We start from the raw sequence: 15,427 nt of genomic DNA on the forward strand, positions 1-15,427 counted from the left end.
CAGTGTTTTTAAGGAACGCGCAACAACAAGTCTCGCGAGATTCTGGTTTGAAGTTAAGGGCGATTGTCTGTCAGATTCTGTGCGCTGTCAGATTTAATAAAGGGGGCAGAAGTGATGGCTAGGGTGGAGGTGGCACCGCTCCGACCGTGGACCGACTTCTTTCCTGGCTCGGATAGATTCGCAAAACCAGACACAAAAGATTTTAGGAAATGGAACAACAGAGTTGTCAGCAACCTGCTTTATTATCAAACTAATTATCTGTCTTTGGTTACCACCGTTTTCCTCCTCGTCGGGTAAGTAATGTTATATCAGTCACTATCAATCAGAGAACTTCGTCCTTTTTGTTTATTTACCCAGCTCGCATAAAGTACAATGACTGTGATGAAATGCTATTGTTATATTCTCAATATGAACTTGTATTTCTTTGGTGCCAGAACCAACGACCGATCATTAAATGAGAATGTAATTTAAGCAGTGTTAAAATTCACATATATTAACTCTATAGTTGAGAAACAGCCTGCGTTTGTGGGGGCTGCTCTAAACAGTGAAACAGGTATCTGCAGACAATTTTGAGAATGGACTTAAGTAGAATAACTTAAAACAAGATCCATGCACAGACACGTGCTTATGCAGAGGGATTTTCTGAAGTCGTCTATTATCTTGTAACTACATACAAGGTAGATGTGACATATATTATCTCTGATCTAAAACATCCTGGCTTTGCTTCTCACTTCCCCCCCTTCTAAAGCCCAGCCTGCTAAAAATAATGATGTCCACTGAGCTGTGCCACGACACTGTTGCTGTGGTCATGAAAGCCCCATAAGCCTTCTGGTCAGCTGTTCCATTGCAGATAGCACTGGTGATAAAACAGCAACTTAATCAGAGGCCCCCAGGTCCCCTGATTAGTGAGCACTGGAAAATTTGTCAGGGAGAACTTTGACACGTCTGGTTTTTCAAAAAACCCTGTGATGCTATTTCCATTTAGTGTAGAGCAAACAGTCTCTGCGTTGTGTGTTTGTGAAAGTCATTTGTTTTATAGTGTTATTGTATATGATATATGATAACTCGGAGAAAATAAATCAGTGTAATATTATACTGTTTGTACGGTTTGACGGCATTTTTGCAAGCTTACCAAAGAAGTATTAAAAGTCAGTGTAGGCAGATTAAGTAGGGACTATGTGCAGTGTACTCAGTATTATACCTGTAGACCAAACCTACAAGAAGAAGAGGATTTTCAGGATTAGAGCAACATTCCTACAAATTAGCAAGAATTCTCCTCTCCATGTTGAGTAAACAATAGAGCTAAATATGAGGAAGGAGCTAAACCGTCTAAGTATAGTTAAGGTGACTGTAACAAGACATTAAAAGAAAAAGTCACTACAAAAGGAAAAGTTCCAAGAAAAAGTACCACAGAATGCCCAAAGAGCCTCTGTCGACTTTGTGGAGATGAACTTTTCTGCTATAAAAGGACGAACATCTGCATATGACAATGAGTTGATCATGCTACATTTTAACCGCTTCCACCTTCATCAAGCCGTGTTTCCTGAAGTTTTCTTGAGCTTTTTTGATGCCAGTAATCCAACAAAGCCTGACTAAGTTGCTTAGCAGGCCGCTAGCCACATTTACTGAGGTCATGGACTTGGCCTGGTGGCATCACTGTCGTCGTGCCAAGGCTGGATCTATCACAAAGCAAATATGTCTGCACAGGCCCAAGAGATATCTTGATGTCTTGATGGAGATGAGAATATAATGCTTCAATCTGCTGATTTATTTAAACCTTAGACAACGTGATTATATCAAATTTGGACAATGAGAAGTGTTATTGTGTTTTGAAAATGTAATAAATGCTCAGATTTTCCTATCCTGGATTTGTAAGATTTCAGCCTCACAAAAGTAAATTCTATTTTCTGTTCCTTAGTGCTCTAAATGTTTTTAGTGTGTGAGATATCTGAGCCGCAGACGAGCTAGTTTAGCACCCCTGCTGTTGAAGAATGTGGTTTGGCATCTTTTGCACCGTCTGTAGTTTCCATGAAACAAGAAAAAGAAAAGGATATCATGTGCATAGCAGTATATGTTGCTCCAAGTATTTAAATCGTTAAGTGTTATCAGGGCCTTCACACATGCATGAAAGCATGCTCGTGTGCGCTAACACACCTTGATGCCATCACTGATTCTGCTTTTCCTCTTTAGCCCTGATAATATCCACAGAATGTGGTTAGCGCAAAGAGGACAGCTCTGGTTTTGCTTATATGCAGTTTTAACTTGCATTTGTGGATGCACCAGTTTAAAATGTATTTCTCATCAGTAGTTTTTAGAAGTGTTCCTGTGCTGTTATGCAGTGTTGTGCAAGGGTCTGAAGAGGTCACAGCTAACTCGGTGACACCCCCACACCTTTGGACTGTCTTCTCTGAATCTTTTAACAGTTGGGCAAACTCAACCTATTTTGGATGCTTGTTTTCTATCAAGTCATATTTCTAAGTTTTAGTGTGAAATGTTCCACCAGAGTTGTTTGGTGTTTTTTTTTTTTTTTTTTTTTGTCTATTTTTGTTTTGTTTGCATTTCACAACTTTTCCATTTTTCTTTTATGAAACAGGTTTAGTGGCATCAGGTTGCAAACAGCAAGGGGCGTTTCTCAGTTTCAGTGGAAAAATATTAATCATCCCAAGTGTACACACAATTATTATTTCAAGACAAACTGCCTCGTTTGCCTGTGTACATGAGTTAGTGATCAGCCAGCGTGTGATACAACATACATGCTCTGAAATTGAAACTATCGATGCCCTACGAACTGTCCATTACAAGCCGTTTCAAAAGAGAAATCATTTCCTTCCTTCCTTGTTGCTAAAACGGTTTCACCAACTCAGGGGGCAGAGCAACCGTGGCATTTTGTCTTGAAACAACTGTAATCTCCACATTTCGACTTTTTTCTCAAAATAGAATTGCGACTCTAATCTTGAAATTTTGACTTTATTCTAATTCTTTTTATTCATTACATTTTTCTTGATTTGCCCCTACTGCTGTTTCGTACAATTAAACTAATCTGAGATTTGATTTTTCTAAACCAATCTGATCCACTCATCAGTTGCTGTTGCACACACAGCATCTGACCACTTGATGGAGCTAGTTGGCACACAAGAACAGCGCCTCTGCTCCAGCTGCATGTCAGATTCAAGATTCGGGACTGTTTATTGTCATTATGCAAGCATAACAACATTAAATCACATAAATATACTGACAAAATACATTATATGCAGCATTTACACAGTGAAAGTGGGCCTTTTGCATGCTTGGACTGAACATGAGTTATTTACTGGCTGTGTATGTCTGTGGAACGTGTATACCTGAGTGTCATAATCGTGTGAAGCTGAGCAGTAGAAAAGCACACTTTACACAAGTTATTTTACATATTATAAAATGCACATAAGGAGGTATAACCCGAGGGGTAGGACCTGGAATTGGGCAGACAAATATTGCACACAAGGGTTGTACGTCGTTACCATGGGGTCAAGTTCAGCAGTATGCCAAAGCTATTTAAACTTGCCCTCATATGTTCTATGCTGCTGCCTTGCAGGATCCTGAAACCTCTGGAGACGCTCATAGCCATAGTCGTGGTGTCGGTCGTGTTCGTGGTTTCGGTGTGGATGGGGGAGAACGGAGCTGCGATCAACAACTTTAAGAAGCAGAAACCTTCAGCGTTCATCATTTTGATCATGGTTGCCAGCTGCATGTTGATTTCCATGCTGGGGAGCATCTTGGTATTCATGTGGGCCATCACTTTACCCCTGATTTGTAAGTTTGTAAGTTTGGCTGATTTGGGTGATTGAATGTCTAATAATTCTTCAGAGCATAATGATCACTGCATTTGTGACGTCATGAAATGTTTCAAAATCAATGAAACACATTTTCCAGATCCTCAAAGTGTGATATTACAGCTGACATTTTTCTACGGGTTTGTTTTTCAGTAATATTTGCACATGCTTCATGTCGCAAACGCAATATGCAGAATAAGCTGGAGAACAAGATGGATGGATTTGGACTGAAGAAGACGTTTATGGGCATTCTGCTGGATTCTCTGGGTCAGCAGGAGGAAACCATTCAAAAGATCCACAACTTTCTGAATTAGAAGTTAAAGAGTGACTCGATTTGAGAAGAAGCAAATGCACATCTGTGCGCCAAAGATTATGACTTACTTTTTTTTTTTTTTTAATTTTGCTTAGATTTCATACGTTTGTCTCTCTCAGTCTAAACCCCTTGAAGTTTCATGCACAGCTTGTGATTTAAAATGAAAGATTGTTATCTAAAGGGCTTTATCTTTACCTCAGGGCTTCTGTCACTCTACCCAGAACTTGTCAGGGTACGTTTTTTTTTGTGTTTTGTTTTTTTTCTCCGAACAGTGATGAGGGCATGTGAGTGCAGCCTCACATCTCTGCTATGCAGTGTGCAAGTGTTCCTGTAGAACCAGCTGCAGACTTAACCCTGGGTACGAAATCTGTGTTCAATCATTCTCAGAAACAGCCGTCAGCCCTGTCTGTTTGTGCTCAGCTAAAATTGTGAAAGCAGCACGAGTGTTGCCTTTTAACAACGAATGAAGAGTGCACGCTCAACTTAGCTGTACTGCCAAGAAGCTCGGAGGCTGGATTGAATAATCTGCTCACGTAAAATGTAACACCAGCTTCAGTCCACCAGCCCACCCGATGCTCATCCAAATAAAAAGTAGACAAAAGAGAGAGGACTGCTGTGTCTCAAGTCAAACTGCTTTGTCAATATTGTAAAATAAAGACTTCAAAGGTGACCCGTGACCATCAGTGTTCCCTCTGAATCTTCGAGTGCTTCATCTTGACAGTGCCCCCTGGGTGATGGATTGGTTAACTTTACTTTCCTCTCCACTTACCCCAAATGCTAATCAGTGGGCTTGCAGTAGATTATAGTGCAGAGAGCTGACAGTGGATTCATCTGCACTCACTCACCTCCAAACCCGATTTAGTCGCTGTGTCAGCTTCTCTTTTATTGGATTCCATTTAAAATTGATTGCAGATAACAAGAATCCATCCAGAACCTAATGCTCTGTTATTCGGTTTGAAGCGGCAGCGAGGGGAAAACGGGAGGATGGTCCATGTTAACCCTTTGCTTTCTAAGTTTGCTGTAGCTGAGGATCTCTTCGCATTGCTCAGTTGGACTCAGCTGCTGGGTTTTCCCCCCTTTTTGTACTTCAGCGCTGATTTATGTCCCGCGGTGCTTCATCAGCATCCATATTGTGAAACTTGGACGAGTGAGTATAAGCACCGGTGGCAGTCTAGTCAAGTAAAGTCATGTCTCAGAGGGCACAGTGGAAGCCCTTGTTCTAGCTGCTGATGCAGCTGCTGCGAAGATCGTATCGGCACGTGTGCTGCTGCACACCCAACAGGTGTGTGTGTGTGTGTGTGTGTTTGGTCTTTTCTTCTTCACAGTCTCTCCAGGAGTGAGGCCTCTTTTACACTCTACAATACCAAAATCTTGTTTCTGTGCATTTCTGGGCAAAAATCAGCTGCTTTCACCTGCTGCGCACTTGGGACACTGAGCAATGTACAGTACACAGTGCTTGCTTTTGCATGGTTACGCGTACTTGCTGTGCTGCCTTCCACTTGACCCCTGCGTCCCCACCCCCCTCCTCTTCCCTGAGAGGCTTTGGCTTGTGGCTAGCTAAGCTGGTTAGCTAGCCTCATAACTCAAACAGCCTGTCATTCAGCAGATCTCGGCTGCTTAGACCTACACCACAGCCGATCATGTGACCCATTAAAGATGACCCACCATGACCTGTGCAGTCTGCTGTATCCTCATGTGAGCTGTTCCACCTTCCGGTTTGTCCATGTTTTTTTTTTGTTTTGTTTTTTTTTGCCTCCTTTTGAAGGAAGAGACAGGAATGAGCTGTGAGAGCATGTGACCTGGTCAGCTAATCCAGTCGTTCACCTTTCATAGCTTGTCAGAGTCATTACTCCCTGAATCCTGGGGAAGTCGCAGGATTCGGGGAGTAAGCACAGCATGATTTCAAGCCATTTTAATCTCAGTTTGGCTGAGCCCTGTGGCTGCTCAGTTTAGTGTTTCATGTGTGACACTTCCTGTGTGTGCTACCATTGGGAACATTGTACATCCTATATTTAATAATCACTCAGTGTACAGCTGGTCTATTACAGTCTTTATCATATAACTGCCTGCACTGACGAAAATCAAGGATTAATGAAAAAAGTGAAGAGGGGGCTGACAGAAAATCAACGGACAGTACCCACTCATGAGTTGTCATACACAAAATATGACCGTTATACTGGTTATATTACCTATATAAAGTAAGGCTGTCCAGCAGGCGTGCCATTTTGCTCTTGGATCACTGTCCTTCGGGAACTGTTTGAAATTTCTGTTCCCATTGTTGATTGTAACAAATTTGCAGTTTATTATAGTTCATTTCAGTTTTTTCACACATTGCTTGTAACTGCCACTTGACCTCATTCAGTTGCAAACTGATAGCAGACTGACTCCATCTTATCATTTTATCACCACATCGAGGCACCAAAGTCTTTTTGAAGAAGCCAACTGACAGCAAGTGGTCGTAGACATGGTCCCTGTCTCCGAAGCGACCCCATCAAGGACACGAAGTGAGGAGGTCATTACACACATTCATGATAATTTGGGTTGTGCTGCAGTCTCCAACCACTCTCTTCCCTAGTTTGCTCCAAGGGTTGTTTTCCCCATAAGCCTCTATGCAGATTGCAGGTTTAAGGCACTTCAGGATCCAGGAGCTGTGTCGATCATCTATGTACAATCTATGGTTCACATGGTAATCTAATACACTATTCAACACTGTTTAGTGCAGGTTTAAATCAGAAACCAGTCAATGAACTTGTAATGCAGATATTTGATGCCAGTACTTCCAGTACTTGACAGCTTTCAATACTTTGCGTGACTGACGTTTCCATTAGTCACACAAGTATTGGAGTCCATGCACAGCCTTAATCCACTCTGCATTACAAGTTTTTTTGTGTGTTGCGTTTTAGATAAAGAGAAAGTCAATAGAAATCTATTGTTTATGTAGAGAAGTGTCAGCTGGAACAGCCTCCCATGATGTCTAACTACAGCTGGCGCGGCGCGGCCGAGACAGGGAGACAGCTGGATGAAGAGCTCTCCCCCTCTTTCGCTGCCCGAGGAGCTGGAATTGTCCAAGACCTCCCTTGAGCTTGCTCAAGAAGCATAAAACTGAGAGGCACTCTGAGCAAGGAAAGCTGCTCAACTCTGGCCGTCTTAAAGAGGGGACCCGAGGCAGGATACATCGATAGAAAATGTGCAGCAGCACAGGAAGGAAAGGAAGGGGAATGGTAGTGAAAGGTTATAGTACAATGTGAAGGGAGGAGGGCTCGGATAACATGTGTAAAACAGACTTCTCATAACATGAATGCCTGCAGGGAGGGTTTGATGCTATAAACACTAGCTTGTCATTCACACAGAAGACACAAGGAAAGGTTTTATAGACCATAGTGGGTGTGACAGCCTTTAAAGACTGGTTTGGTCGGTTTACAGCTTGAGAACCCGCACACACAAAAAAGTGCCTGGTTAAACAGCAAGGCAGTGAGAAAGTAGAGCAGAGCGACAGAACTCTGCAGAGCAGTGAGTTTCTAAAACCGGCTCATTTATTCACACTTTACTGTCATTATGAGTGATTGCAGCTCTATATTCATTCATTCTTAAGACGCTCAAAAGAAAACCCCCCCAGTACTTTAGAGTTATCTCTCTTACTATAATCTGCTTCCTTGAATGAACACCAGATAAGCAGCTTCCAAACCATTTATATGAGGAAAACTCATTTGTGTTGTGTTCTGCAGTCATTAATTGTAAATGACACTTTAGGTTTTCTACCTATTTTCCTTCTGGAAGTGGTGATTATTGCACTTTTATACTCAATTTCATTAACTGAATTGGCCCAGCAGACGTTCATTTAGCTAATTCAAAGGATTTGGATTTAAATCCTGTGTTGTCCTGCACTAAGGGGGATAAGACGCTTCGAAGGCTCAGTTTTAAATAAATATCACCCACAAACAAAAGCACTGGGAAATTCAATTTTTTTAATCCAAACCATTGTAATTATACAAATTACTAAGAACCAGCTTAACAATAATTGTTTACTATATATTACATGCTTTTCAAATACATAAAAATGCTCTAAAATAATAAAAAAAAGACTAAGCCAGTGTATTTACATACCAACATTTACACAATTTTAATCTCTTGAGAGAAATTTGGAGCACCAGTCCATGATTTCCAGCATGGATGAAATAACCATGTTCAAAACAAAACAAAACTGGATTTTCTGTCTTCCCACAGAGGCAGTAATATTCAAAACTGGTGACTCAGGTAATACTTAAGTGGTGCAACAAATAAGCATTTGGCTCAATTATGGTGTAAGTACTGACAGTGAAGCAAACTGAATACTTTGTAAATGACAAACGAGTGTAGAGACCGGAACGGTAATAGAAACGTGGATCAGGTGACTGCAGAATGTTCCCGGAAGTAGCCTTTTCTCTCGACTCCTATTTAACGAGTTCAGTGCTTCATTAATGACCTTATAAATCCGTGTCTAATCCTTCATGGTTACAGTGTTCATATGTGTGTGCAAGTAGCACAACAGGATCAGTCATGTTCTTTGTTCATTGCCGCTCGGTATCCTCTTAGAGAGACAGTTTTAGTCCTTGGTTCAGTATCTCTAAAGAGTAATGCTATACCCTTTGCTATACCATTCAGTCCACTGCAGGGCTTGGTATAGTTTCAGTGCACAGGTCCCATCACTACAAACACTCGCAACCCCATGATTAGACACTCCAATGGGGTTCTTGTTGTGATTTCAAATACAGGGATGGGCATCAGTTTGGCAACTGCGTTCAAGAGATACAGAAATGAGAATACTTCATTTAACGTGCTGAGTTCCACAGAAGTTAAATTCCTTCATTCTTTGGGTCCTTTTACAAGGAAATTACAAAACAGGTAAGTGCAGTTTAAGGCACAGTGACGTTTTGTCAAGGTGAAGATTTTGCACAGTTGTAAGGTATCCGGCTAAACTATTGTTCCTGGTTTTGAGTCTTCATGCCAGTAAAGCTGTTCTTCGGGGTCCATGTTAGTGTGCATTTGGCTGTTGATGTGGGAGTCCATTTGGCTGACATCTATATAGGATCTGTAATGAATACACAAAACAAACACATTAGGCTGCAAACTGCTGACTGTGACCGACTACGGGGTTAGAATTGATTAACCCTGGGCTCTGCGTCTAAACTACAAAGGTAAAATGTCAATATAAAACAGCAATGTGAGCCATCACCTGTGTTTCAGATTTTGTAATGTGAATGCTGATTTCACACCCAGGGTCAAACATTCTCACCCAGTTATAAGGCAGATGCACACAGACACAATAGCCGTCTATACACAAACACATGGCCTTCCAATGCAACAGTGCTCAGGGGTCACATTTTCCCTTTGCCACACAAGTGCTCTCCCACCACCACGAGGCACCAAAGTTCGTCAGTGAAATCAAATGATCTGGTGCTTTCTGTCAGTCCCTGCTATGCATAAAAATTAACACATCACCATCACCACGTGGGGAAGTTTTTACACTTTCTCACCCTTTCTTCTCTCCTGTGACTTTGATTATTGGGGGGGAGGGGATAATTTTCCTGGTCAGTAGCATAGGAAGCACCACCACACCTCTCTAAATACCCAGGGGGGCATGCCATCCTATCACATCCTCGCCACTCAAACTCTGGGAGACATCTGTGCATGAGAGGGGGCAAAGGTCAGTGGTGAATGGAAGCACATGGGCAAAGAGTGGAGGGAAAAAACAAACAAACAAAATCTTGACAGTAAAGGAAGACTGTGGAGAAATGTGACCACTGGATGACAATGTGGCAGTTGAGGAGGAAGTAGGACGAGCATATTTATATATTTTTTCTTAAGGAAGCCATGCAATCACAGTATCAGACATGACACTGAATGATCAGTCAAACATCTCAAAAATGCAAAGTTCACTTCAAAACATCAACAAGCAGACTCACGAGTCAGACTGCGGGCACACTAAAAGAAGCAACTGCATGGGGTCTGGCCGATGCTGTTTACTTACTACGAGCTACCTTTAGAAAAAGACACCTTACTGAGCCTGTGCCCTCTGGAGGATTGTGGCTGCGCAGGGCTGGAGGCCACCTGCCTGACCCGACAGCCAGGGGAGTAGTAGGAGGAGGGGGAGGGGGAGGGAAAGGAAGAAGAGGGCAGGGAGGAAGTGGAAGGATAACCAGAGGAGGAAGAACTAGCAGGGATAAAGGCACAGCGCCTCTGGCCATCAGGGCTGTGCCAGGAGTCGCCATATCTATAAGAAAGCAGGGGCCAGTGGACAGTTAGGGAGAGCAGAACCATTTTTAAGCTCTTAGGAGGAACTGACTGCGGGCAGCACAGATCCTCTAATCCCATCAATGAATACGGCTGTGAAATTAAACACTGGCCTATTTGTGGATTCAGTTTCATAATTTATAGGTGAAGGTAAAGAAAAGATGACATTGGCAACACATTATTTCACGTTGCTGATGGGTGTAAGGGATAAAAACACCAAATAGCAGCTCGTGTTTTCTGTAGCCATCCCCTCTAGGTAATTAAACACTAGCACTTAACTCTGAGGATAAGAAGGATCAGGGAGTGGCTTATTGGATAAGTAGAAGAGCTGAGGGCCAGGTTTTTTTCCCTCTTACCTGCTGTGGGTGGAGTGGGCGTAGGGGGCTGTGCTGTAAGAGTAAGACTGCGGTGCATGCACGGGCATGTCATATTCCAGCATAGCACTGCCGGTCATGTGACTGTGCCAGTTTCCACTGGAGGCCACTGAGGACATGGCAGAAAAATGGTACAAGTCAGAAAACAACCCACCAACATGTAGAACCAGTGTTAGAAACATAATTCAGAGGACATTGTGAAATTGTCTAACCTGACGAGTAGGAAAGGTTCCTGCTGCTGTAGGCTTGTGGTGCATGCGTGGTTGGATAGCCCAGACTCTGCTGGGAGCCTCTGTCATACTCATAGTCGTACGCAGCCTGTTTTTGTGCAGTGTTACGTTTGTACCAGCCTCTCAAGTGTTCAGCCACCAGGGCCTTCTGGATGTTCTTGTTGATCTGTTCGTTGCTTCGAGGCACTGGACGCTGCCTGGATGGCCGTATCGTGGCGTACACGTTCTGTGATGCACCGTCTATCTCGTCATTACCGTAGTGACCATACACGCTGTGGCTTTGATAAGCTGTTTGGGTGTGGTGGTAGGAAGGGTTAACATTATAGTGTCCCTCCATTTCATTGTCGTAAACATAGACTCCATTGGAGTAAGGCTCCGGTTCTGGGTAGTTGGGATAGCCTGTGACATAGTAGGCTGTTGTGGTGGGCCGAGCCCGAGGCTGGTAGGCATAGCACCGAGTGTCTGGCTGAGCCAGGTTGGGCATGCTGCCCGTGTTGGCGTACATGTCTTTTCTGTGGCGCCCGCGCACTCTGCGCCCGTGCGTGTGGTTACCAGGGACGCTGTATTCCACACTAGACTGGCTTGTGTAGGAGGAACCGTCATCGAGCATTTCGGTGCTGTTGCTGCGTCGAGCTGACGGGACAGTCAGTGTTGGCATGGTTGGTTTGGTCTCGATCATGAGCTGAGACTGTGACTCCAGACTCCCGCTACGCTGGCGGAAGTGTTGTGGAGAATCCTCTGATCTGCAATTAAAATTAAAGTTTAGTGAATTTAATGCATAAGAGCCGTTTATGAAGCGGGTCTTCAAAATAATGACAGAACTACATAAAGCTCATACCTCAGCTGTGTGCTGCTGTATGCGTTGCGGGTGAGGAGGGGAGTGGGTGGCATGCTGCGTGCATCACGTGGCTGCCTGGAAGCTGCTTTACATGGGCTGCTGTAGACCGATAAGGTGTCATTGTGAGTGTAATGGTGCGCTTCCTGGTCTTGGTCAAATAATCTAGAACACAGATAGGAAATATGTTCAGATGATTAACACCACTATCTTCTCGACAATAAATCTAGGAAAAGAAGAAAAAAAAAGGAAAAAAACAAAACAAAACAGGGTTTGCTCGACTGCGGCACTTTAGTCATTCCTTACACCTGAATGAGTTCCACTGCATAGACCATTAATCTTTTCATGCAGCAGCAAGCATTATGACTTTTACCCCCCTTCTTTTAAATGAACCTGAGAGTAAAACATCACCCGCACCACTCTAAACACTAACGCAGTAGCTGGTGTTTAAACAACATTTCCAGCACCGCCTTCTGTTTCCCTTTTCCTCTCAGCTTGGGATTGTTGTTTGCTCCTTTACAGGCAGAGACATGTTGTTTTTTCATCTATTTTTAAAGCCGGTGTGTTTGGGCTGATAAGCAGACTGTTGGAGAGGCAGGAGAAGGAGGGAGGAGGTTGACTGTGAGGAATGTAGCTCTGGATCTACTCTACAGGTCTGTACTAGCTTCACGCTTCAGGCCCCTGGAGAAACAACAGGCATTGCGTATCTCCACAGAAAAACAGTTCAGCCATGTTTCCCTGTCATCAGTCATCATACCCATCAATCCAGCGGTTCTCTCCACTTGCCTACATGTATCTTTGTTTTTATTTTCTTGCATTTTACACGCATACTTCCAACTGCCTGTGTGTTGAGCTTTGCCAAAAAGTGACAATACTGCGTCTGAACAGAGTTGTGTAGCTGCTCACATTCAGTCTCTTCTTCAGTCACAGTGTTAGGACACTAATAAAGTATGCTCCATGAGTGTGGGTGCTGGTCGCATACCTGCTGTCTGCGAGCTGGTCATTGGCAGAGGCTCGTCTGTCTTTGTTGTAATGAGCATCCAGAGTGTCTGCGTGGTGTGGTCTGGGGGAGTATTGGACTGAACGAGACCGCTGCCTCTGGGAGCCAAGCTCATCATCTGGGAGTGAAAAGGTCATTGTTTTAAGTATAACTCATTCATAAATGAGATGGGGATTTGGAAGCACATGCACACTGAGCACACTAACCATCATCCAGAGTGAGGCTGTCAGATAGCGAGCTGAGTTCTGAAGGCTGGGGATCATCTGGTCAGAGGACAGAGAGAGACAAGTGTTCTAAGAAATGTCTCTGATATTATTATTCACAGTCTTGTCTCATTATGACTAATGTTCTACAAGCTCTGATATGCAAGTATGTGTCACTGCCACTGTTCGTGAAATCTACCTCGTAAGATCAGTGAGGCTCTCTGAGTGGGTTTCTGTCCTTGTTTGACCCTGTAGTCGTTGATCTGCTTCTCAATCTCTTCCAGGTTTCTCATAGCGTCAAGATAGTTGTGTTTCCTTTTCCTTTTCACAGTCTTGCACAGGTCAGCCTCATTGGCTAGCTTCATGGCTGCTTCCACAATCTTTTGCTGCAAGGCAAACCGACTCTCCAGATTCCTCAGATGTGGATCCTGTAGGAAAACACAAGACTGACACAGTTAATGGGGACTTTCCAAAAAACACAGATCTTGTCGGAGCAGAGGCACCCATATGAACAAAGAAACAGACATAAAGCACTCAAAGCTAAAAACACAAAGACATCAGTCTTTTAGTGTAATTTTATATACTCATCTTTAGATAAAGACAGAAACTAGGTACAGCTCCCCATAAGAGTCTCATATGATATGTTACACAATGTAGGCCTCAAAAAAAGAACTGAACTCCAAAAGCCTCACTTTAAAAAGTCAGCTGATCTAAATGAGCCGTAGCTAAACAACAACAGTGGGGCACTAATGGTGTTTCAAGTGTCACAGCAGCCTCACACAGCAAAACCACAGCACAAACAAATATCTGCATTCACCTCATCATAGGGGAAAAGATCATCCAGTTTGAAGGCTGTCCCAACACGCCGTCGCACTTGAGGAACCTTCTCACCTGTGGCCAGGGGATATTCCTTAGGCAATCTTCCTGTAAGCTCCTGCAAATGAGAATAGCAGCCAGAAGTCAGCTGAGAATTTGACACTTTTGGAAACAAATCCAGTAAGACAGACACTCACAGCTTCTCTTAAGCAGATCTTTTTCAGTTCTTCAAGTTTCGCTGACAGTTTGTCTTGAAGTTCCTTTTCCTTCTTTTTCAATTCAGCGATCTTCTCTTTCTTCTGTTCCTCGCTGACTTCAGAGTCAGCAGAACCTGGAACAGGGATAAAATAAATTTAAAAAAATTAATACATTATCACCTATCAATCTGATGTAGAACAGAAGTCATTATTTGATTATCTGTCTGCTTACCAGTTGAGATGAGGCTTCCATTGCTGGCCATTATTAGGTGATTTTTGCTCTCAATACTGGAAAGTTTAGTGATCCGGGGGGCGGAGATCTCAGTGAGGTCTACTGCGATGTCTCCTGAACTCCTGGTAGTGGTCATCTTTGACTGTAAGTGAGGAAAGAGAAGATTAGGAGGAGAAAAAGGAAGGCGATAGTATTTAATTTTATTGATAGCACAGTGCATCGTGACGGCTGCAGTGGCATGCTAAATATTTATCATCAATTGACTTCATTGACTTCCTGTGCATGGCATCAAACCTGACATGCCATGCGCCTCCAAGACATGGATGAATAACTTCATATAACTGCAACCGTACACACTCAACCATCTTAACTATGAAATGCACATAACACACATAACACCTGCCTCAGTGCTCAAGCCCAGTGTGCATTTCAGGAAGAGTTGAACACTTGTTCCAGGATCTTTGCTTTTAATTCACAGTGTATTTTACTTTTCTGTGCTTTCCAAACTAAATACTTTCTTTGTGCACATGTGGCTTTACCTTAAGCTACAAATAAAACAAAAATAGGTAAAATACTACAATTCTATAATGAATACTATATGCACAACATCATAAAAGTATTTCCTGGGGTGCAATTTCAAGCACTTTGTGCACTTTCAGTTTCATTTTGCAGGAATGAATTAGAGAGGGTCTGGTTACATGAATTATAACAGCTTTTACACTTAAGACCTAACAACCTTCCAACATAAAACTCAATGGCATGGAATCTGTTTACTTTAAAACTGGAAGCCCTCGATAAACTCTGAGTCAAGATATTTACACTAGTCACGAGTAAGGGACACGGATCAGGCAGTGTATCACATGAAGAACAGTCATTGTTGTAAAAGCCTGTGAGACAACAAACCGTTTAAACATCATTCGGTCACTGTTCAAACTGAAAAAGTCTGGCAAGCTTTTCTTTGTTGCAATCCATCTAGAGGTTACTCCTTTTACAGCCTACTGAAAATAGGTCAACACCACAAGACAAACTAAAAACATATAACAAGAAGATTTAGCATTCAAAATTTAAAAACTAAAAACAAGGAAAAAGTCCGTTATGGTCTCTTCAATCTTATGATTGACTCTACTCCAAGAAACCACCATGCATAT

The 15,427-nt window shown here is 42.8% G+C and overlaps 2 protein-coding genes across 7 annotated transcripts in view; one reads left to right on the top strand and one right to left on the bottom strand.

The window, feature by feature from the left end:
* The first annotated feature begins 36 nt into the window (after window positions 1–36).
* On the top strand, window positions 37–5,777 carry arl6ip5a (ADP-ribosylation factor-like 6 interacting protein 5a). Its single transcript, XM_085159622.1, has 3 exons — window positions 37–293; window positions 3,572–3,789; window positions 3,963–5,777. Exons 1-3 carry the CDS (start codon window positions 115–117, stop codon window positions 4,121–4,123), a joined length of 558 nt encoding a protein of 185 aa, XP_085015748.1. The 5' UTR covers window positions 37–114; the 3' UTR covers window positions 4,124–5,777.
* Window positions 5,778–6,395: 618 nt separating this feature from the next.
* Window positions 6,396–15,427, bottom strand: part of frmd4ba (FERM domain containing 4Ba) — a 47,170-nt gene continuing 38,138 nt past the window's right edge. Inside the window, exons 14-24 of one of the 6 annotated variants that reach the window (XM_085159614.1) lie at window positions 14,280–14,421; window positions 14,048–14,181; window positions 13,852–13,968; window positions 13,234–13,462; window positions 13,038–13,094; window positions 12,814–12,949; window positions 11,835–11,996; window positions 10,979–11,739; window positions 10,749–10,875; window positions 10,130–10,372; window positions 6,396–9,190 (exon numbers count right to left, since the gene is read on the bottom strand). In XM_085159614.1, coding sequence (XP_085015740.1) covers window position 9,190; window positions 10,130–10,372; window positions 10,749–10,875; window positions 10,979–11,739; window positions 11,835–11,996; window positions 12,814–12,949; window positions 13,038–13,094; window positions 13,234–13,462; window positions 13,852–13,968; window positions 14,048–14,181; window positions 14,280–14,421 — 2,109 coding nt within the window. In that variant the 3' untranslated portion in view covers window positions 6,396–9,189. Of the gene's footprint in view, window positions 9,191–9,635; window positions 9,784–10,128; window positions 10,373–10,748; window positions 10,876–10,978; window positions 11,740–11,834; window positions 11,997–12,813; window positions 12,950–13,037; window positions 13,095–13,233; window positions 13,463–13,851; window positions 13,969–14,047; window positions 14,182–14,279; window positions 14,422–15,427 lie in introns of those variants that run through there. The other 5 variants (XM_085159613.1, XM_085159617.1, XM_085159615.1 and 2 more) reach the window with 5 other exon arrangements.

The sequence above is a fragment of the Neolamprologus multifasciatus genome, chromosome 5 (genome assembly GCF_963576455.1).
Source record: "Neolamprologus multifasciatus chromosome 5, fNeoMul1.2, whole genome shotgun sequence".
NCBI lineage: Eukaryota > Metazoa > Chordata > Actinopteri > Cichliformes > Cichlidae > Neolamprologus > Neolamprologus multifasciatus.

Bases quoted from the DNA above. Each gene is read 5' to 3' on its own strand.
- arl6ip5a (XM_085159622.1), top strand. From the start codon at position 115: ATGGCTAGGGTGGAGGTGGCACCGCTCCGACCGTGGACCGACTTCTTT. The intron at 294-3,571 runs GTAAGTAATGTT...GCTGCCTTGCAG, and splicing joins ACCGTTTTCCTCCTCGTCGG to GATCCTGAAACCTCTGGAGA. The intron at 3,790-3,962 runs GTAAGTTTGTAA...TTTGTTTTTCAG, and splicing joins CATCACTTTACCCCTGATTT to TAATATTTGCACATGCTTCA.